Raw genomic sequence first — 16,651 nt, 5'->3', positions numbered from 1 at the left:
AAAGTGTGCCAAGAAAAACATTCCCCGAACCATTACACCACCACCACCACCAGTCTGGACTGTTGACACAAGGCAGGTTGGGTCCTGGATTTATGCTGTTGTTGCCAAATTCTGACTTTAATATCTGCGTGACTCAGCAGAAATCCAGATTCATCAGACCAAGCTACACTTTTCCAGTTTTCAACTGTCCAGTTTTGGTGAGTCTGTGCCCACTGCAGCCTCAGATTTCTGTTCTTGAACGACAGGAGTGGAACCAGATGCGGTCTTCTGCTGCAGTAGCCCATCCACCTCAAGGTTCGACATGGTATGCATTCTGAGTTACTGTAGCCTTTTTGTCAGCTCAAACCAGTCTGGCCATTCTCCTCCGACCTCTCTCAGCACCAAAGTGTTTCCATCTGCAGGACTGCCGTTGACTGGATGTTTTTTCTTTTGTGCACCACCAAACTCCAGAGACTGTTGTGTGTGAAAATCCCAGCAAAATCATCAGTTTCAGAAATAATCAAACCAGCCCATCTGGTACCAACAATCATGCCAAGGTCAAAGTCACTGAGATCACATTTTCCCCTTTCTGATGTTTGATGTGAAAATGAACTGAAGCTCCTGACCTGTATCTACCCGATTTTATGCGTTGCACTACTGCCATATGATCGGCTGATTGGATAATAGCATAGTAGCATCAATGGGCAGGTGTACAGGTGTTCTTGATAAAGTGCTCAGGGAGAGTCTAAGTTTCAGCACTTAATTACTTCCCACCACTGCCAACAAGAGAGCCATTGTGACCACATGTCTAGTTGGTAAAAACTGTGTGAATATCCCCTAGCTAACAACATCAACCACTGACAATCTGTTTCTTGTAAAAGAGGACGAACCACAACCACACACCACTGAAGTCTGTGCTAAGAGTAACAATTCAAAAATCTCGGGATGAAAGATTTTCACATTCAGTTGATCTTAGATCTTTACATGAAAGTTCAACTTGACAAAACAGACAGTACAATAGATGACAATTTATTTCATCATTTTAATTACCGTTCGAATGATAAACCTCTTGATTTCTTACAACACCCCCACCCACCAAACAAGTCATTCAGTTTAGCCCCAGCATAAGTCACTGTGCAGAGGTAGTACTTAATGCATAATTGCAAGTGTTTTTTTTTAAGGTTAGTAAAGCCAAGCTGCCACCATGATATTGTTTTTCTTGGTGTTTCGAAGATTAGTAACTGCTGTCTTCATAGCAGCTGTACATTTCCACAGCATGAACAGCAACATGCATGATATACAGTGCAGGGGATTCAGAAAGTATTCAGACCCTTCAGTTTTCGCACATTTTACTGTGTTGTAGGTTTATTTGTAAATGGATTAAATTGCCATTTTTCCCATCAATCTACACTCAATAATCCATAATGAAAAAGTGAAAAGTTTTTAGAAAATTTTTTGCAAAATTATTAAAAATAAAAATCTGAGACTTTCATTTACAAAAGTATTCAGACCCTTAATTCAGTGCTTTGTTGAAGCCCCTTTGGTAGCAATTACAGTTTTGAGTCTTCTTGGGTAAATCTCTAATAAGATTTCATCACCTGGATTTGGGCAGTTTATCCCATTCCTCCTGGCAGATCCTTTCAAGCTCCGTGAGATTGGATGGGAAGCATCTGTGAACTGACATCTTCAGGTCTCTCCACAGATATTCCATGGAGTCTAAGTCTGGGCTTTGGGTGGGACACTCAAGGACAGTCAGACTTGTCCCGACACCGCTCCAATGTTTTCTTGGCTGTATGTTTCCGGTCATTGTCATGCTGAAAAGTGAACTGTCCCCCCGTCTCAGGTCACAAGTACTCTGGAGCAGGTTTTCTTAAAGAACCTCTCTGTATTTGGCTGCATTCATCCTTCCCTAAATTCTGACCTGTCTCCCTGTCCCTGCTGCTGAGAAGCCCCTTCCATAGCATCATGCTGCTACCAGCTGGTTCTCCCATTTTCTTACTTTCCACAATTAATGAGGCCACTGTGCTCCTGGGAACACTCGAAGCTTATCCGCAATTTTATCGTGGAGGTCTACATAGAGTTCCTTGGACTTCACGCCTCGGTTATTATCCTGACATGCAGTTTGAATATGGGACCTTGCATACACAGGTGTATGCCTTTGTAATCTACTGTATGTCCAGTCACTTCAGTTTGCCACAAGTTGACTCAAGTTCTAGAAATATAGGGATAACTAAAGCAAACAGGATGCACCTGACTACAGTTTAGACTGCCACAGCAATTGTAAATGAGAGATTCCAGTTTTTGATTTCTAATGAATTTGCGAAAATGTTTAAAAACACGTTTTCACTTTGTCATTATGGATTATTGAGTGTAGACGGATGGGCAAAAATGACAGTTTAATCCGTTTATAATGAAATCTACAACACAAAGTGTTCAAAAAGTGAAGGGGTCTGAATACTTCCTGAAGCCACTCTACAGAGGTGTGAGCTACAGTAGGTTCGAAAGGTAAAAGTGCTCCTCTTGAAATCTTGAACCCTACACTCTGTCACTCTGGTGCCCCCAACCTCCACTCCCCTTCCTCCTTCAGCTTTCAGTAGTTCATACTCCTTAGTTCCCTTCTCTTATCACTCTTTTTCCTCTCGATCAGATATCGACAGTAACAGAACTCCCAGTGACCCGCACTCCAAACCAACCATCCCAGAACTTGGTGTCTTGTCCTCCGTGTTCAAAGGAGATGAAACGCATTCCGGGGCCGTACTCAGAAAATGTATGGCTGACCTGGAGTTCATACAGAGAGAGACAACCACTGTGATCTGTACAGTCGGGTGTTTGTGGACCCTGTAGTGTGTCCTCACATATCTAATGTTGTGAGTGTACAGAGCACTCTCCTCTCTGTTTACCTGTTTCCATGAGCAGTCGTCACAGTCAGGGTCAAGAGTCACCGGCTCGGGTTGGAACTCCTGTATGACCTCTTGATTCTCATCCAGCAAACACACGGTCATTTGATAAGTGCAGCCACAGTCTGTCCTCCCACAGTACCTGCAGGATGAGCCACAGATTAACCAGTGACACTCGACACTTACAGAAGGTGTCTACATGCATGTCAGTCCATCTCTGTCTTACCAGTCTTCCACTTTGACGGCTGGCTGATTGTCCAACTGTTCACAGGAGTATGTCTCCGCTAACAAGTCGATCACCTGTCTCTTCAGACACAGCCTTGGACACACATTTTTTCACAAACTGTGATGACTTTGCTTGGGATTGATGAAAACAGTCAACTCAGTTTGACATGAAATGACAAGCTATATAATCAAGAAATGATAAAACATACTGGGATATACTGTATGTAACATTCAAATGATAGATGGAATTTTTGTGATTATTCACTTTCATATTGTCATCTTGAAAAACCAAACAAAAATCTAAAAATACAATAACAATAATAATAATAATAATAATAATAATAATGTAAGCAAGCTGACTTTTGGGTGGTGTAGGGTGATGCCAAAAGTTCAATACACATTCAGTTCTTTATTTCTTAAGATGTAAGTTACGGCACATACTTTTGATTTTATTATGAAACGTTTTCTTCCATCTTCTGTCATGTCCTTGTAAGTCCTTCTTCACTTACCGGTGATTTGCTCCATAGTTTGAATTTTCCCTTTTATTTCTCTCCAATCATACATGCATGGACACGATTTGTGTAACCATAAATAAGTGGTAACTTTCGAAGCAGAAATCCTTAAAATTTTAGCTAAATATATATCATTCTTTCTTTTGGTATTCTAGTAAGTGAAGCAATTACATCTACATCCAAAATAGAAGCCTTTCTAATAATTTTTTCAGTCTCTGTAACTGCTTTTCCCAGACATGAACAACATTGGGCAAAACCAAAAAACATGACTAATTGAGGCACAATTTTCCCACATCCTCCCCTGTATTTTAATTTCACTAATAAATTAAAGATTGTTGAATTGGTGCGATAACTGTTTTTCCCCCGGGCATTATCTGTAGAAATGGAATGCTGTAGTTGTGTGTGTTGTTCTAAAAATCTCTCTCCTAGATCTTCTTCCAATCGTCTTTTAGCTTGTACAATACTGGTCAAAAGTTCTAGTCCAACCCCTTTTTTTCCAGTTTTTATTGAAATTTCAGCAGTTCAAGTCTAGTGAATAATCTGAAATGGTACAAAGGTTCAGCGGTAAACTGCCCTAGGAAAGAAAAAAAACAGCTGAAAAATCATGTAAATTTCATACAAAATGTCCATTTTTCAAGGATTAAGAAATTGGTTAATTTACAGCTTTCCTGCACCACTGGAAGTAAATGAAACCTTGAAGTTTAATGCAAACAATTCCTACAGGAGCCCCAACTTTTGCTCATCACTTACAAACCCTCTGTCTGTACAAAGACAGTGTTGGAACAAAGTGAGTTACTACACCCTCTGATGCATTATTAGGGCGTGCTGTACTGCAGGAAGTAGAACTGTATATTGTTATCAGAATGGTAAGGAAAAGAGAAGTAACACAGGAAGACAGACTGGTAGGTCAGGGGTTCATCCCACAGCAAGATTATGACCCAAAACGTTAGAAGAAAAGAACTAGACGGTGGCTTCAAATGCTGGAAGACCAGCACAGTCTCCAGACTTAAACCCCATGGAGCTGGTTTGGGATGAACTGGACAGACGGTGAAGGCAAAGCAACCTACAAGTGCAACACATCCGTGGGAATTTCTGCAACAGTGTTGGGATGAATTTTCTGAACAATATTTGAATTGTAGGGAGAACACCACGAGTGTGTTCAGTTGCTGGATGAGTCAAAAATATTTGATTCAATTTAGTTCAACAGGAAGATTCCATGATTCCTTGTATTTAAAATCTCCAATTGCTTATTTGTTCTATGCTTTAATTTCAGAAGCACCAAGGAGTTATGTAAATTTAAACAGTTGGAAAAATGGAGGTGTTCTAAAACTTCTGTTAGTGTATATATCTTCATGTCCTTGTTCTAAAATTTTATATATGCTTTAGTATGATCTTTTAAAAAATATTAAGATAATCATTATTTTCATTAGTTAATTCTGAGACGTTGTAGAAGTGGGTGCAGGTCATTTATTGATAGCTCTCCAAAATCAAGTTTGTAAATAGCTTCTTACCTGGAGAAACTATCTAAAAAAGCGTATAGTCCGTAATTTAACTCCTGTTCCTCATCAAAGGAAATTATTCTTTTTTCACTGACTAACTGCACAGACGTATTTATATTTATATTTTCAGACCATTTTTCAAAAGCATTGTCTATGATTTGGAGTAAAATTTGGGTCTTTGCTCATCTCTATTAAAATGACTAATTCTTTATCACCAGAATCTAAGTGTGTCCTTTAGACTGATTTTCAATTGTTTTCAATAGTTCATTAATCTGTGGGTAAAATATTAATGTCTTTATCAAGTTGTTTTCTTGTAGCTAATCTCCATCTTGTTTGTGAGTCTTTATTGATCCAAACTCTGATACCTTCATTTCCACCCATTCCCTCTTCCCATCCCATATAAAACCACCCAAATGTTTATCTCATTTTACAAACTCATTTGGACTGATAAATATAGGTAAAGTCTGAAATAACATAATATTTAGATATCTATATTGGTAAAGGAACCATTTTCCATCTGTTAAGATACTCATTTGTTTTTCCAGGGCTTCATAGTTCCATTCGAGACCTATTTAAAAAAAAAAGACCCCACATGTCATCTGTGCAAGCTTTCAGACAGGTACTGCTGTCCGTTTCCCATGTCAAACCAATAGTCAACATTATTCTCTTACCCATGACTGTTCCACAACCTTAACCACATGTTTATTATTGTAACCATGACAACGAAGGTCCTCTAACCTTAACAAAGTACTTTTTAACCCGAACCACCATCTTTTCCTAAACTTAACCAAGTAGTACAGGTGCCTAAACCTCACCAAACCGTCACAATATGCATTTATGCATTTTTTTAGCCTTTAAATTTAGTTGTATAACTACACATACAATGATAAATACTCACTCAAACGAGGTTGCAAAGTACTTGGTCACTCCGTCGTTGCTGAAGTCATGGCCACAGTCTCCTGGCATGTCCTCCACCTTCCACTGGCTCCCACCATTCTCCGTTAAATCCCAGAATTCCAGCTGCTCTGAGAGGGAAATGCACAATCTCAAGATGCCAATAGTAGTATCACATATTTTCTACTCTGGATACTATGAGTCAAGCTCAATTCCAAGAGCAAGTTTAAGTTTGACCATCCAACAAAAGGGCTTGAGGCCAAGACCAGAATTGAGGATTTATGGGACAGTTCAATTTTGACCTTGGAAATGGCACTTTCACAAAATAATGTTAGTGCAAGGTCCATTACTGGCTTTTTCCGAATCATTATCTGCATTTCATTTGGTGGAGCTGCTCAGTTGACATCTGAGAGAATGAATTACATAAAAGGATCGATACCACTCTCATATTTGTATGTTAAATATTGGGTACAGTAAGTAAGCTTGAAGGGTGCAGCTAGGTGAATTTTAGGCTAGCTGTTTCCCCCTGTTTCCAGTCTTTATGCCAAGCTAAGCTAACCAGGTGTTGGCTGTAGCTTAATATTTACCATACAGACATGAAAGTGGTATCTATGTTCTCAACTGTCAGCAATAAGGTGAATATGCGCATTTCCCAAAATGTCACACAATTTGGTTAAGAATGAGCACAGATTAGCTTTGTGTTCAATGAAGTGTAGCAATATATCTGAAAAGTACATTTTAGACCATAAAAAACTACACGTCACCTTCATTGAGTTAAACATCCAGTTACATAATTGCAGATACTTTAATGACATCTTACCTTCCCCACTGGGATTTTTCAGCAGGTTTTTGGCCATGATTACAGCTTATACAGAGAGGGCAGGGCCTGTACAGGCAAAACAGGAAAAAGCAACTTGGATCAATATGCTTCGATCACGCTGTCCACCCCCACAAATCAGGTCAAAGCTTCAGAACAATTGAAATATTTGTACTATTTATTAGAGTTAAAAAAAAATGACTGTGGGTTTGAACAATGGGTCTTATGACAGATATAGTGTTGGGTCCAGCGGTGTTGAAGAGGTTAAAAATAAAACAGCCCATATGAAGGAGACCCCAGAGTCCAAAACCGGGCCAGGTCATCTCCACAGATTCCAAACCCAAACACTATAATACCCTGTCTGCTGACTCACAGCACAGCAGATGGGGCAAAAGCCTCCCTCTGTCCATCCTGAATGGGAGGTATCACAGAGGATCAACCAGTCATCAGATGGACATCAGCCAGCAGGAAAGCAACCTGGGGTAGCACACTACCATTGAAACAATGGTTCAAGGGGCTAGTTTGATTTGCCTAATTTTTGCGTTCTTAAGAGTCAGTCATAACACAAGCAATAGTAACTATTTTAGAAAGTAGAAATAGCAGTTTTGGCTAAAGGTTTACTCTATCCGAGGCAAATAGAACAGAATTGTGTGTTAAACACTACTTAGCTGCATATTCGTTCTGCATTTTAATGCTCACTAAAGCTCCAAATAGAAACAGCTGAGTCATCTGCCCCTGCAGACTCTTAAGTTGTAGGCACAAATGATGCAGTACATGCACATTAATGTCATGCTATAATGTAAATGACACACTCAGCTCTGTCTAAACACATATGAGAGCAGAATGTGTTACTCACAGCCAGGGGAAAGCAAGTGCAATCTTCTGTTTCCTCTGTTTCTTTCTCGGACCGACACTTGAGCTTCTCTGCAGGGTAGCACCCTCATGACAGTGGCTTTTATAACCAGGGAGCACACACACACACACACACAAACACACACAGTAAAAGAGAGAGGGAGGGAGAGGGAAAGAGGAGGAGAGACAAAAAACACCCAATCTGCAGGTTGGGAGGGAGCATCCGTCCAGCGGAACTCAGCAGAACCACACGTGCACACACTCAGCAAAAATGTGGGTTATAGCAAACACATCACCAACAGTGGGAAAAAAATTCAGTACTCACATTAATAAAAGGTCAGAGTTTGCTTTAAACACGCAAACAAAACACACGTTAACAAACTCAATTACAAAGAAACAGTACAGAGAGCAGCAAGAACTTAGAGGTTTATATATACAGGTTAACTTGTTATATATATATAAATCGATCAGCCACAACATCATAACCGGTAACTGATTACATACATTCGGTATACATACGGTATATATATCTACATATATATATATATATATGTAGATATATATATATATACACACACGTATATATATATATATATATATATATATATATATGTATGTATGTATGTATAGCTGCATGAAAAAGTTCTGGCATAAAGGTAAAGATGAACCATTTCTTTATTATTTTAGGCCAGATTACTTTCCTTTTACAAAAAAGGAGAAGGACCTGAAACTAAATTTTGGAAACCCAGCATGATCAGTACTTATTCACATGCCCTTTGGCAAGTACCACAGCTTGTCAATGCTTTTTGTAGCAGCTAAGAGTCTTTCATTTCTTGTTTGGGGGATTTTCACTCCTTCTTCCTTGCAAAGGGCATCTAGACCTGCAAGATTGTTTGACCATCTTGCATGCACTGCTCTTTTGAGGTCTATCCACAAATTTTTGATGGCAAAACCATCAAAAGCTTGTGCCTCTTGAGGTAGTCCATTGTGGATTCTGAGGTGTGCTTGGGATCATTATCCTGTTGTAGAAACCATCCTCTTTTCATCTTCAGCTTTTTTTTTTTTTTAATTTTTTTATTTAAAAAAAACAAACAAACTATGATGCTTGCTTCGAGAATTTGCAATTATTTAATTGAATCCACTCTTCCCTTCACCAGTGAAATGTTGTCCGTGCCACTGGCTGCAACACAAGCCCAAAGCGTGATCGTTCCACCCCCTTGCTTAACAGTTGGAGAGATGTTCTTTTCATGAAATTCTGCACCTTTTTCCCCCCCAAACATATCTTTGATCGTGACAGCCAAAAAGTTCTATTTTAACTTCATTAGTCCACAGGACTTGTTTCCAAAATGCATCAGGCTGGTTCAGACGTTTCCTTTGCAAACTTCTGATGCTGAATTTTGTGGCGAGGACGCAGGAAAGGTTTTCTTCTGATGACTTCCATCAAGGTCATATTTGTGCAGGTGGCACTGCACAGTAAAGCGTCTTTTGTATGTTTTGAATGTCTTTTGTAGTCAAACGGGGGTAAAAGTTATCTGAGAGCTCAAATCTCTTGAGGTGCCCAAAGTTTTGTATGGTGCTCCTTTCCTTTTTTCCCCTCTAAAACTGGACATCTCAAATATACCCACACACACACACACACACACACAAACAAACAAACACACACACACACACACACAAACACACACATATATATATATATATATATATATATAGAGAGAGAGAGAGAGAGAGAGAGAGAAAGAGAGAGAGAGAGAGAGATGTTAAAACTGGCAACTGCGGTAAAATTCCTGTATTCCAGCTTCTGTCCAGTTCAAAATCAAATGATTGTCTTATGTGTGTACTGTATTGTATATTTTATTCTGAATTATGTAGACTTAAATTCATTTGTCCACAGCAATTTTTGCTATCATTAACTGAAAATGTAGACTGAAGCCTATTCAACTTATGTAAGAAGTGGATCATCTTTTGTTTTTAGTACTGTGACAGAGTTCAGTTTTTGCTTTTTGCTGTTATTAATTGAAAAATGTTGACTGAAGTAATTTTAGAGGACATGGATCATCTGTTTGTTTCTGTGTGGTTCTGTGGCATGTAATGTAATTTCTAAGCTCTTAATATGCTTTTCAGACTTAAATGTCTACCTTATCTTGAGGGTTCAATACTGATTGTTTTGATGGATTTGCAGACCAGGTTTTGATGGTTTCTGTTAGTAATTCAAAATGTGGACTAAAGCCTGTTACAAATCATTTGAAAAATGTGATCATGTATTTATTGCTACGAGGCAACTCTCTCCTACATGGTCATGCCCCCCATATGACACATTCGGCACATACAGCACAAATGTTGAGATCCATAGAAGGTCTGTTGCAAGGAAGCCTGACAGAGCTGGATGAAGAGGGCACTGAAGCCTCTCTACTGGCCTCTTCCGGACCTGCAGCAGAGCCACGGTTGCACAGATACACTGTTCAAAGACCAGTCAGTTGGTGACACTAAACCCTGCTGCAGATTATTTACCTTTACCTTCAGTGATCTTAACAAATTGCTCAGTTTTCAAGGGAAGAAAATAATTTTCACCTTAATGTGTTGATTTGGAGACCAGATAATAGGAGTGAGGTTCTGGTTAATAATTTTGTGATGTATTTATGAGGATGACTTATCATGATGCGCTTTAATTTTTATTTATTTAGTAAGTTATTTTCTTTTTTGTTGTTGTGGTTGATCATTTTCCTGAAAGTGTTGTTGCCAGGAGATCATATTTTGACCTATACTTGACCTCTGTGAGCTCTTTGCAGGGTGATGCTTCTAAGTCATCTGCTGCCTTTGATTAACTATAATTACCGACAGGGAGAAACGAACATCACTCATTGCTGAACGGTGATTGTTCTGAGGCCTTTTTGGATGAAGAGGATATTCGTAAGTATGCTTAAGATTTGAGCACCACAAAAATCACACAAAGTCTAACGCCATTAGACTAAGTAACTGCACACACTGTAGTGCTGACAGTAAAATGGACCCTCATGCATTAAAGTGCCTGTAGTGTGCTTTTGCATCATACAGTCCCCCATAAAAGATGCAGATAACATCCTGAGAGGAGAGTGTAACAGAATGCTACATTTCCTTGTAAGGTGGTTTCTTTTTGAATAGATTTCCACCCTCCAGTTGGTCTTTGTAATTTTTTTTCTTCACTAAACGTAACATGTCTGACATTCAGTGGCCCCCAGCGATACAGAGCTGTGAACAGGACGCCCCAGTCAATTACAGTAAATAGACATATGACTTTTTTTTAATGCACATGAGCTATCAGAGTTTTCTCATCTGCTGTTAATGTGAAATTGTTTCTGAGTTCTGGAGGGAGAACAAGACTCAGATATCAGTGTTCATCAGTTTATGACCTTTGAAGTGTACAGAGTATCAGCTGTACAGTAACTTGGAAAACTGTCATGTAAATTTGTGAGAACGGCTTAAAAGGTATTTTTGCGTGAAAAATACGCTTTGACCTTTAGCCTTGATGGATTTTGACACGTTATTTATATGACTTGTGATCATTCCCGTAACATTTTGAACTGAACTAAAAAGGGTTGAGGTCTGGCTCAGCGACACGCGCCGAACTTGCTTGTGTTGTCCTCTTTTTTTTTTTCTTGTTTGTCAGTTTTGATATGCAGTATGTATCTTTAGTTGAGGAGGGATTTTTGCATGACGAGACGCCCAGATACTCATCTCACAGTATGGCCTAGTTAAAGGTTTTTCTGTTGTTTTCATCCCAATCTGCCCCAAATTTCCCAAGATGTAGCTTGTAAGAGCATATGTGTTGTTGCTAAGGACCAGTTTTTCCTGTGCCCCATGTAGGTGGTCTCTTTGTGATTCCTTACATCATTATCTTTACATCTTTGTGACAAGACATCTTTATCCCTTGCAGACCTTTATCACTACGTTCACTCCTAAATTTGGGAGGGATGTTTATGCTCCCTGTGGTTCTAGACTTTAGTATATTTACTGGAGGATGCAGTTGTGATGTAAAAGTAACTGCTGACATAAGGGAGAGGCTGTCATGTATAGGAGACAGTCTGTGATCAGAAACTTTTAAATTATTATCTAATGGGAAAAATCTCCAAATCAAAGGCAAGCCTATTTTCTTACACAGCAGTAACAGCATACTAACATTGGTCTCTGATTAATCATGGACAACATCAAGATCTCTTCCATAGGTGTATCCACAGGAGGTCCAGTCTGGGGTATAGGGCTCCCCTATTGTTGTGGCTCTCACTCCCGCCATGTGAACTCTGTGTGAAGCAGAGGCTGAGGGCATGGCCCTCCATGGTGGGCCTCCATCTGCTCCTGTGGTGGTTAATTCCCCAGATTGATGGCAAGACGATGAGTTTATGACATGTGACAGAGGATCCGTCCCATCGGGGCTGCCGGATGACCACTGATCTCCCATTTGTAGCTGGCACTATGCCGCGGCTAATGGAAGGCGTGATCACCCTGCTGAGGAACGGGATTTGTAGATTACAGCTGGCTGGTAATTCAGGACAAGGAGCTAATCTCTCTGGTTTCTGTCTTAAGACTCCGTGGTGGAGGAGCGGCATCAGTGTACGTTAGCGTGCCTTAGACTATGTGCCTGAACCTGAAAGAACAATAACCTACGGTAAAAGCATGTGCATGCATCCATAGAAACTGGCCTTCACTGCTAAATTTGAACGAGTTGATAGTTGCTTTGCTGCCAGTGAGCCTATTGCATCCTCTCTTCGGAGAGACTTTATGAAGCCTTCTAAACTGGTCTCTGATGTCGCCCAGTTGCCCCAGCAGCGCTCCTTTCGCCCACCTGTCAAAACTTCATCCTCCATCACCAGCTATTATTTTGTTAGGCTGGTTCTTTTCTTGTTGTTTGTTTATTGCGTGTTTAGTCTGCATTGTGTTGAAAAAATAATGTAAACTATTTTAAATGCAGTAGAACAGCCAACGGGTAAAAATGTACCTGTTGCTGTTTTTCGATTGTATGTAACTTTGTTTCAATGCAAGTCCCCCAGTCTTTGACTTTTCCTAAAAGTGTGTTATGTAGCACCCCTTATTGTTAACAAGTTACAAGATAACACCAGATTTAAAAAATGTCCATTTATACCTACAAGTGCCAGCGGGTAAAATTTCCCCCTATTAAAACACTACACCTACACTTTCCCTACACTAGCCTATTGTTCAGTAACAGTGATTGTTATACATTTCTTCATTGGATAAAAATCTACTTTCAAATATGGAACTGAATACAATCGTTTCATCTTGACAAATATTTTTCGTTTGGACTTTTAAAAGTTTGTATGCGTAAGTGTTTGGATGCACGCAAGTCCAAAACAAACAAGCAGGAAGAACACCTAAGATTCTTATTCTACATTATTATTACTATTATCATTGTTCGGATGTAAGCCTATAAAAACACTGCGGTAGTCAATAGTTGTTTGTTTGTTGTTAAAATGTAGGTATGCTGCATTTACAGTTGTGCTTGAAAGTTTGTCCTCCCTTTAGAATTTTCTATATTTCTGCACAACTATAACTTAAAACATTATTAGATTTTCACACAAGTCTCAGATCAAGCAGATCAAGAGAACCCAATTAAACACAGGAGACAAAAATATTATACTCGCTCATTTATTTATTGGAGGAAAATGATCCAATATAACATGTCTGAGTGGAAAAAGAATGCAAACCTTTGCTTTCCGTATCTGGTGTGACCCCCTTTGTGCAGTAATAACTGCAACTAAACATTTACGGTAATGATCAGTCCTACACGTCGTCTTTCGAAGAATTTTAGCCCATTCCTCCTGACAGAACAGCTTCACCTCTGGGATGTTGGTGGGTTTCTTCACATAAACTGCTTGCCTTCAGGTCCTTCCACAACATTTCGATTGGATTAAGGCCATTCCAAAACGTGAATTTTATTCTTCTTTGCTTGAATGACTTCTGTGCTCAGGGTCGTTGTCTTGCTGTACGACCCATGTTCTCTTGAGATTCAGTTCACCGACAGATGTCCTGACCTTTTCCTTTAGAATTTGCTGGTATAGTTCAGTATTCATTGTTCCATCAGTGATGGCAAGCCGTCCTGGTCCAGAGGCGCAAAACAGGCCCAAACCATGATACTACCACCACCATGTTTCACAGCTGGGATAAGGTTCTTATGCTGGAATGCAGTGTTTTCATTTTCTCCAAACATGACACTTCACATTTAAACCAAAAAGCTCTATTTTGGTCTCATCTGTCCATAAAACATTTTTCCAGTAGCCTTCTGGATGGTCCACATGATCCTCAGCACACCGCAAATGGGTAGCAAATGCTCTTTTTGAAAAGCAGTGGCTTCCTCCTTGCAACCCTGCCATGTGCATCATTATTGTGCGGTGTTCTCCTGATGGCGCACTCATAAACAACATTAGCCAATGTGAGAGAGGCCTTTAGTTGCTTAGAAGTTACCCTGGGTTCCTTTTCGACCTCGCAGACTATTTACCCACTTTGCTCTAGGAGTGATCTTTGTTGGTCGAGCACTCCTGGGGAGGATAACAATGGTCTTGAATTTCCTCCATTTGTACACAATCTGTCTGTCTGGAGATCAGACTTAGGTAGATCCCTGTTCTTTAAGTAAAACAGGGCCCCCACTCAAACCTGTTTGACATCCCATTGATTGAAAACACCTGACTCTAATTTCACCTTTTCCTCCAATATATAAATGACTGAGTATAATATTTTTGTCTCGTGTGTTTAACTGGATTCTCTTTATCTACTTTTAGAACTTGTGTGACAATCTGATGATGTTTTAGGTCATATTTATGCAGAAATATAGAGAACTCTAAAGGGTTCACAAACTGCACCACTGTAAATTCACTGTGTTGCCAGGGAAGTCTGTCTGCACTCACCTCAAATCTGATGTCACAACTAGTTTAGAAGCCAATCATGGTCAAATATGTACTTTACACAAGTGCGATTTGAAAACGTGAAACCTCTGATATCTCATAGCACTTGGAGGCATCAGAGGACAGGCACCACATGTGCCACCTGCAGAGGGAAGTGTTGGGCCACTGATTAACTTTGGTTGAGTGGAGAAATCCAGTCTCAAAACCCGAGATAAGAAAATGTGTAAATGTTAATGTGTTAATTCCACTCTGGGTCTGATACCTGTCATTTTTACACACTGTTAAAAACCGAACCAGTTTGAAAGACTCCAAATCTGGTTTCCTAAATGTTAATCTAGTGGTGGCTTAATCTTTGTGATCTACAGTTAGTATTGCCCCCAATAGCAAAGGGTTCTCTCTTATCTCCGTTTACCCGCAGCTAGCACATCAATCAACATTTTGGATGGAGATACAAAATTAGGCTTTATTCTGGGCCACAACGCCAACAGGTCCTAACACAATGAATACATTACATACATTACAACACACAAAATACCTCCCAATATGGGAGAGGAATAATTCAAGTTAAACATTGCAGTTTCACCAGGATTGTCCTGCAGAAAGTACAGTACAACAATCAATAGGCAAACACTGTGCCATAAATAACAAGTGGTGTATAGATCATACAAAAGCAGGAATTTCAAAAGATATTAAATGCTGTGATTGCAAGTGTGGCTTACAAAACACTTTTTAGGAATAAAGGAATACTGCAGCATTTGCCTTTGTTGGGGGTGCATTTGTTTTCCAATATTGCGTACTGTTCGTTGAGTATTTTCCAAAGAAACATTTTTCCACAGGGGAGCGCTTCTAAGGAGGAAGTCCTTTTTGTTTCTTTTTCTGCAGAAGCATAAATAAGTCATAAATCTCACCCTGATTGTATGTCCATAAGAGCAGTGCATATTCATTTGCATGCCCCTTGTAGTCTTTCCTGCTTTGGCATTTTAGTGCAGCACCAGATATTTTGTGTTCCAGTGATACGGCACCCATAATCGTCCTTTCATAAGTGGGTTGCCTGCTTATCGTTGGCAAGTTTCCCTGTGTTTGGAAATGTGACAATAATTCCAGTTCCTTGGAACAGCTGCAGGGGAGGCTCCGTCTTGGACCTAAGCTTCAGAGGACGCCTGGGGTTTGAGCTGGGCCTTCTCCATGGTTGTGCCGTACGGATCTGACCTTTTAAAGAAGCCCATCTGGAGGGAAACAGAGAGAGGGGAAGATCAGATACAAATCCAACTGATAAAGTCTAGATTTTCAAGGGGGAATCTATAGAAATGAATATTGATATGACTTTCACAGCTTTTACACTCATGAGGGTTTCTCTACAGTTTGCTAACATGTTTTTGGATAAAAAGTCTTTTCGAACATCAGCCTATCAACCCGTGGCTGGGTTAAGATATAAAAAGCTGATTTCAGTAGTGCAGACTCAGTATATACTAGTCAGTATATCAACTTCAAAGTGCAAATGCATGGACACACTACATGCTACATGTGTGTACAGTCAGATTTTCCCGCCCAACAGGTGCCCTTTGTAATACCGTACTAAGAAGTTTGTTGCTTTCATATTTAGATCTTTTTTAATGCTAAAACACAGCGTTGATGACAGCGGTGAGACTGGACCAGATGGTAAAATCAAAACAGTCAGCTGAAAGGCACTAAAACAATTACTGCAGCTTTAAGGAAACAACTACTTCATACTTAAGATTTCAGTTTATTCTGTTCCCATACTCACATCTCTTGTTAAGTCTGCGTTACCAAAACATAGGTAGCGTGTAGTATAGTCAAACACATACAAAAAAAACTAATTGGTTCTGTCTGTTGGCTGAAATGGGTATCACAGATCTTCTTTCCCTCAGTGTTGACTGGAAGGACATTTTCTCACTTCTTCAGCAAAGCCTAGATCTCCCCTTCATATAGAAAGACTAACACATTTAATGGTAGTGAACTACTTTGTGTTATTGATACCCACAAATGTTGCAGTTGGTTTTATTTTTTATATGTTAGAAATAGCTTTGGAGCCAGCATAATGACAGATACCTAAAGACAATTACAC

General features: G+C 39.6%; 2 protein-coding genes across 2 annotated transcripts in view; both read right to left on the bottom strand.

Moving 5' to 3' along the window:
- Positions 1-1,423: 1,423 nt before the first annotated feature.
- On the bottom strand, positions 1,424-7,791 carry fbxo2 (F-box protein 2). The gene is made up of 6 exons (XM_040158705.1): positions 7,680-7,791; positions 6,827-6,892; positions 6,011-6,137; positions 3,103-3,195; positions 2,880-3,018; positions 1,424-2,757 (listed from the first exon to the last, which is right to left on the bottom strand). Exons 2-6 carry the CDS (start codon positions 6,861-6,863, stop codon positions 2,623-2,625), a joined length of 531 nt encoding a protein of 176 aa, XP_040014639.1. The 5' UTR covers positions 6,864-6,892; positions 7,680-7,791; the 3' UTR covers positions 1,424-2,622.
- Positions 7,792-13,313: 5,522 nt separating this feature from the next.
- Positions 13,314-16,651, bottom strand: part of LOC120807542 (integrin alpha-5-like) — a 42,548-nt gene continuing 39,210 nt past the window's right edge. Inside the window, exon 30 of the mRNA XM_040159719.1 lies at positions 13,314-15,791. Coding sequence (XP_040015653.1) covers positions 15,708-15,791 — 84 coding nt within the window. The 3' untranslated portion in view covers positions 13,314-15,707. The remainder of the gene's footprint in view (positions 15,792-16,651) is intronic.

Source organism: Xiphias gladius, chromosome 21, assembly GCF_016859285.1.
Source record: "Xiphias gladius isolate SHS-SW01 ecotype Sanya breed wild chromosome 21, ASM1685928v1, whole genome shotgun sequence".
NCBI lineage: Eukaryota > Metazoa > Chordata > Actinopteri > Istiophoriformes > Xiphiidae > Xiphias > Xiphias gladius.
Note: the sequence above shows the minus strand (reverse complement) of the source record. Positions and strands in the feature narration are given on the sequence as shown.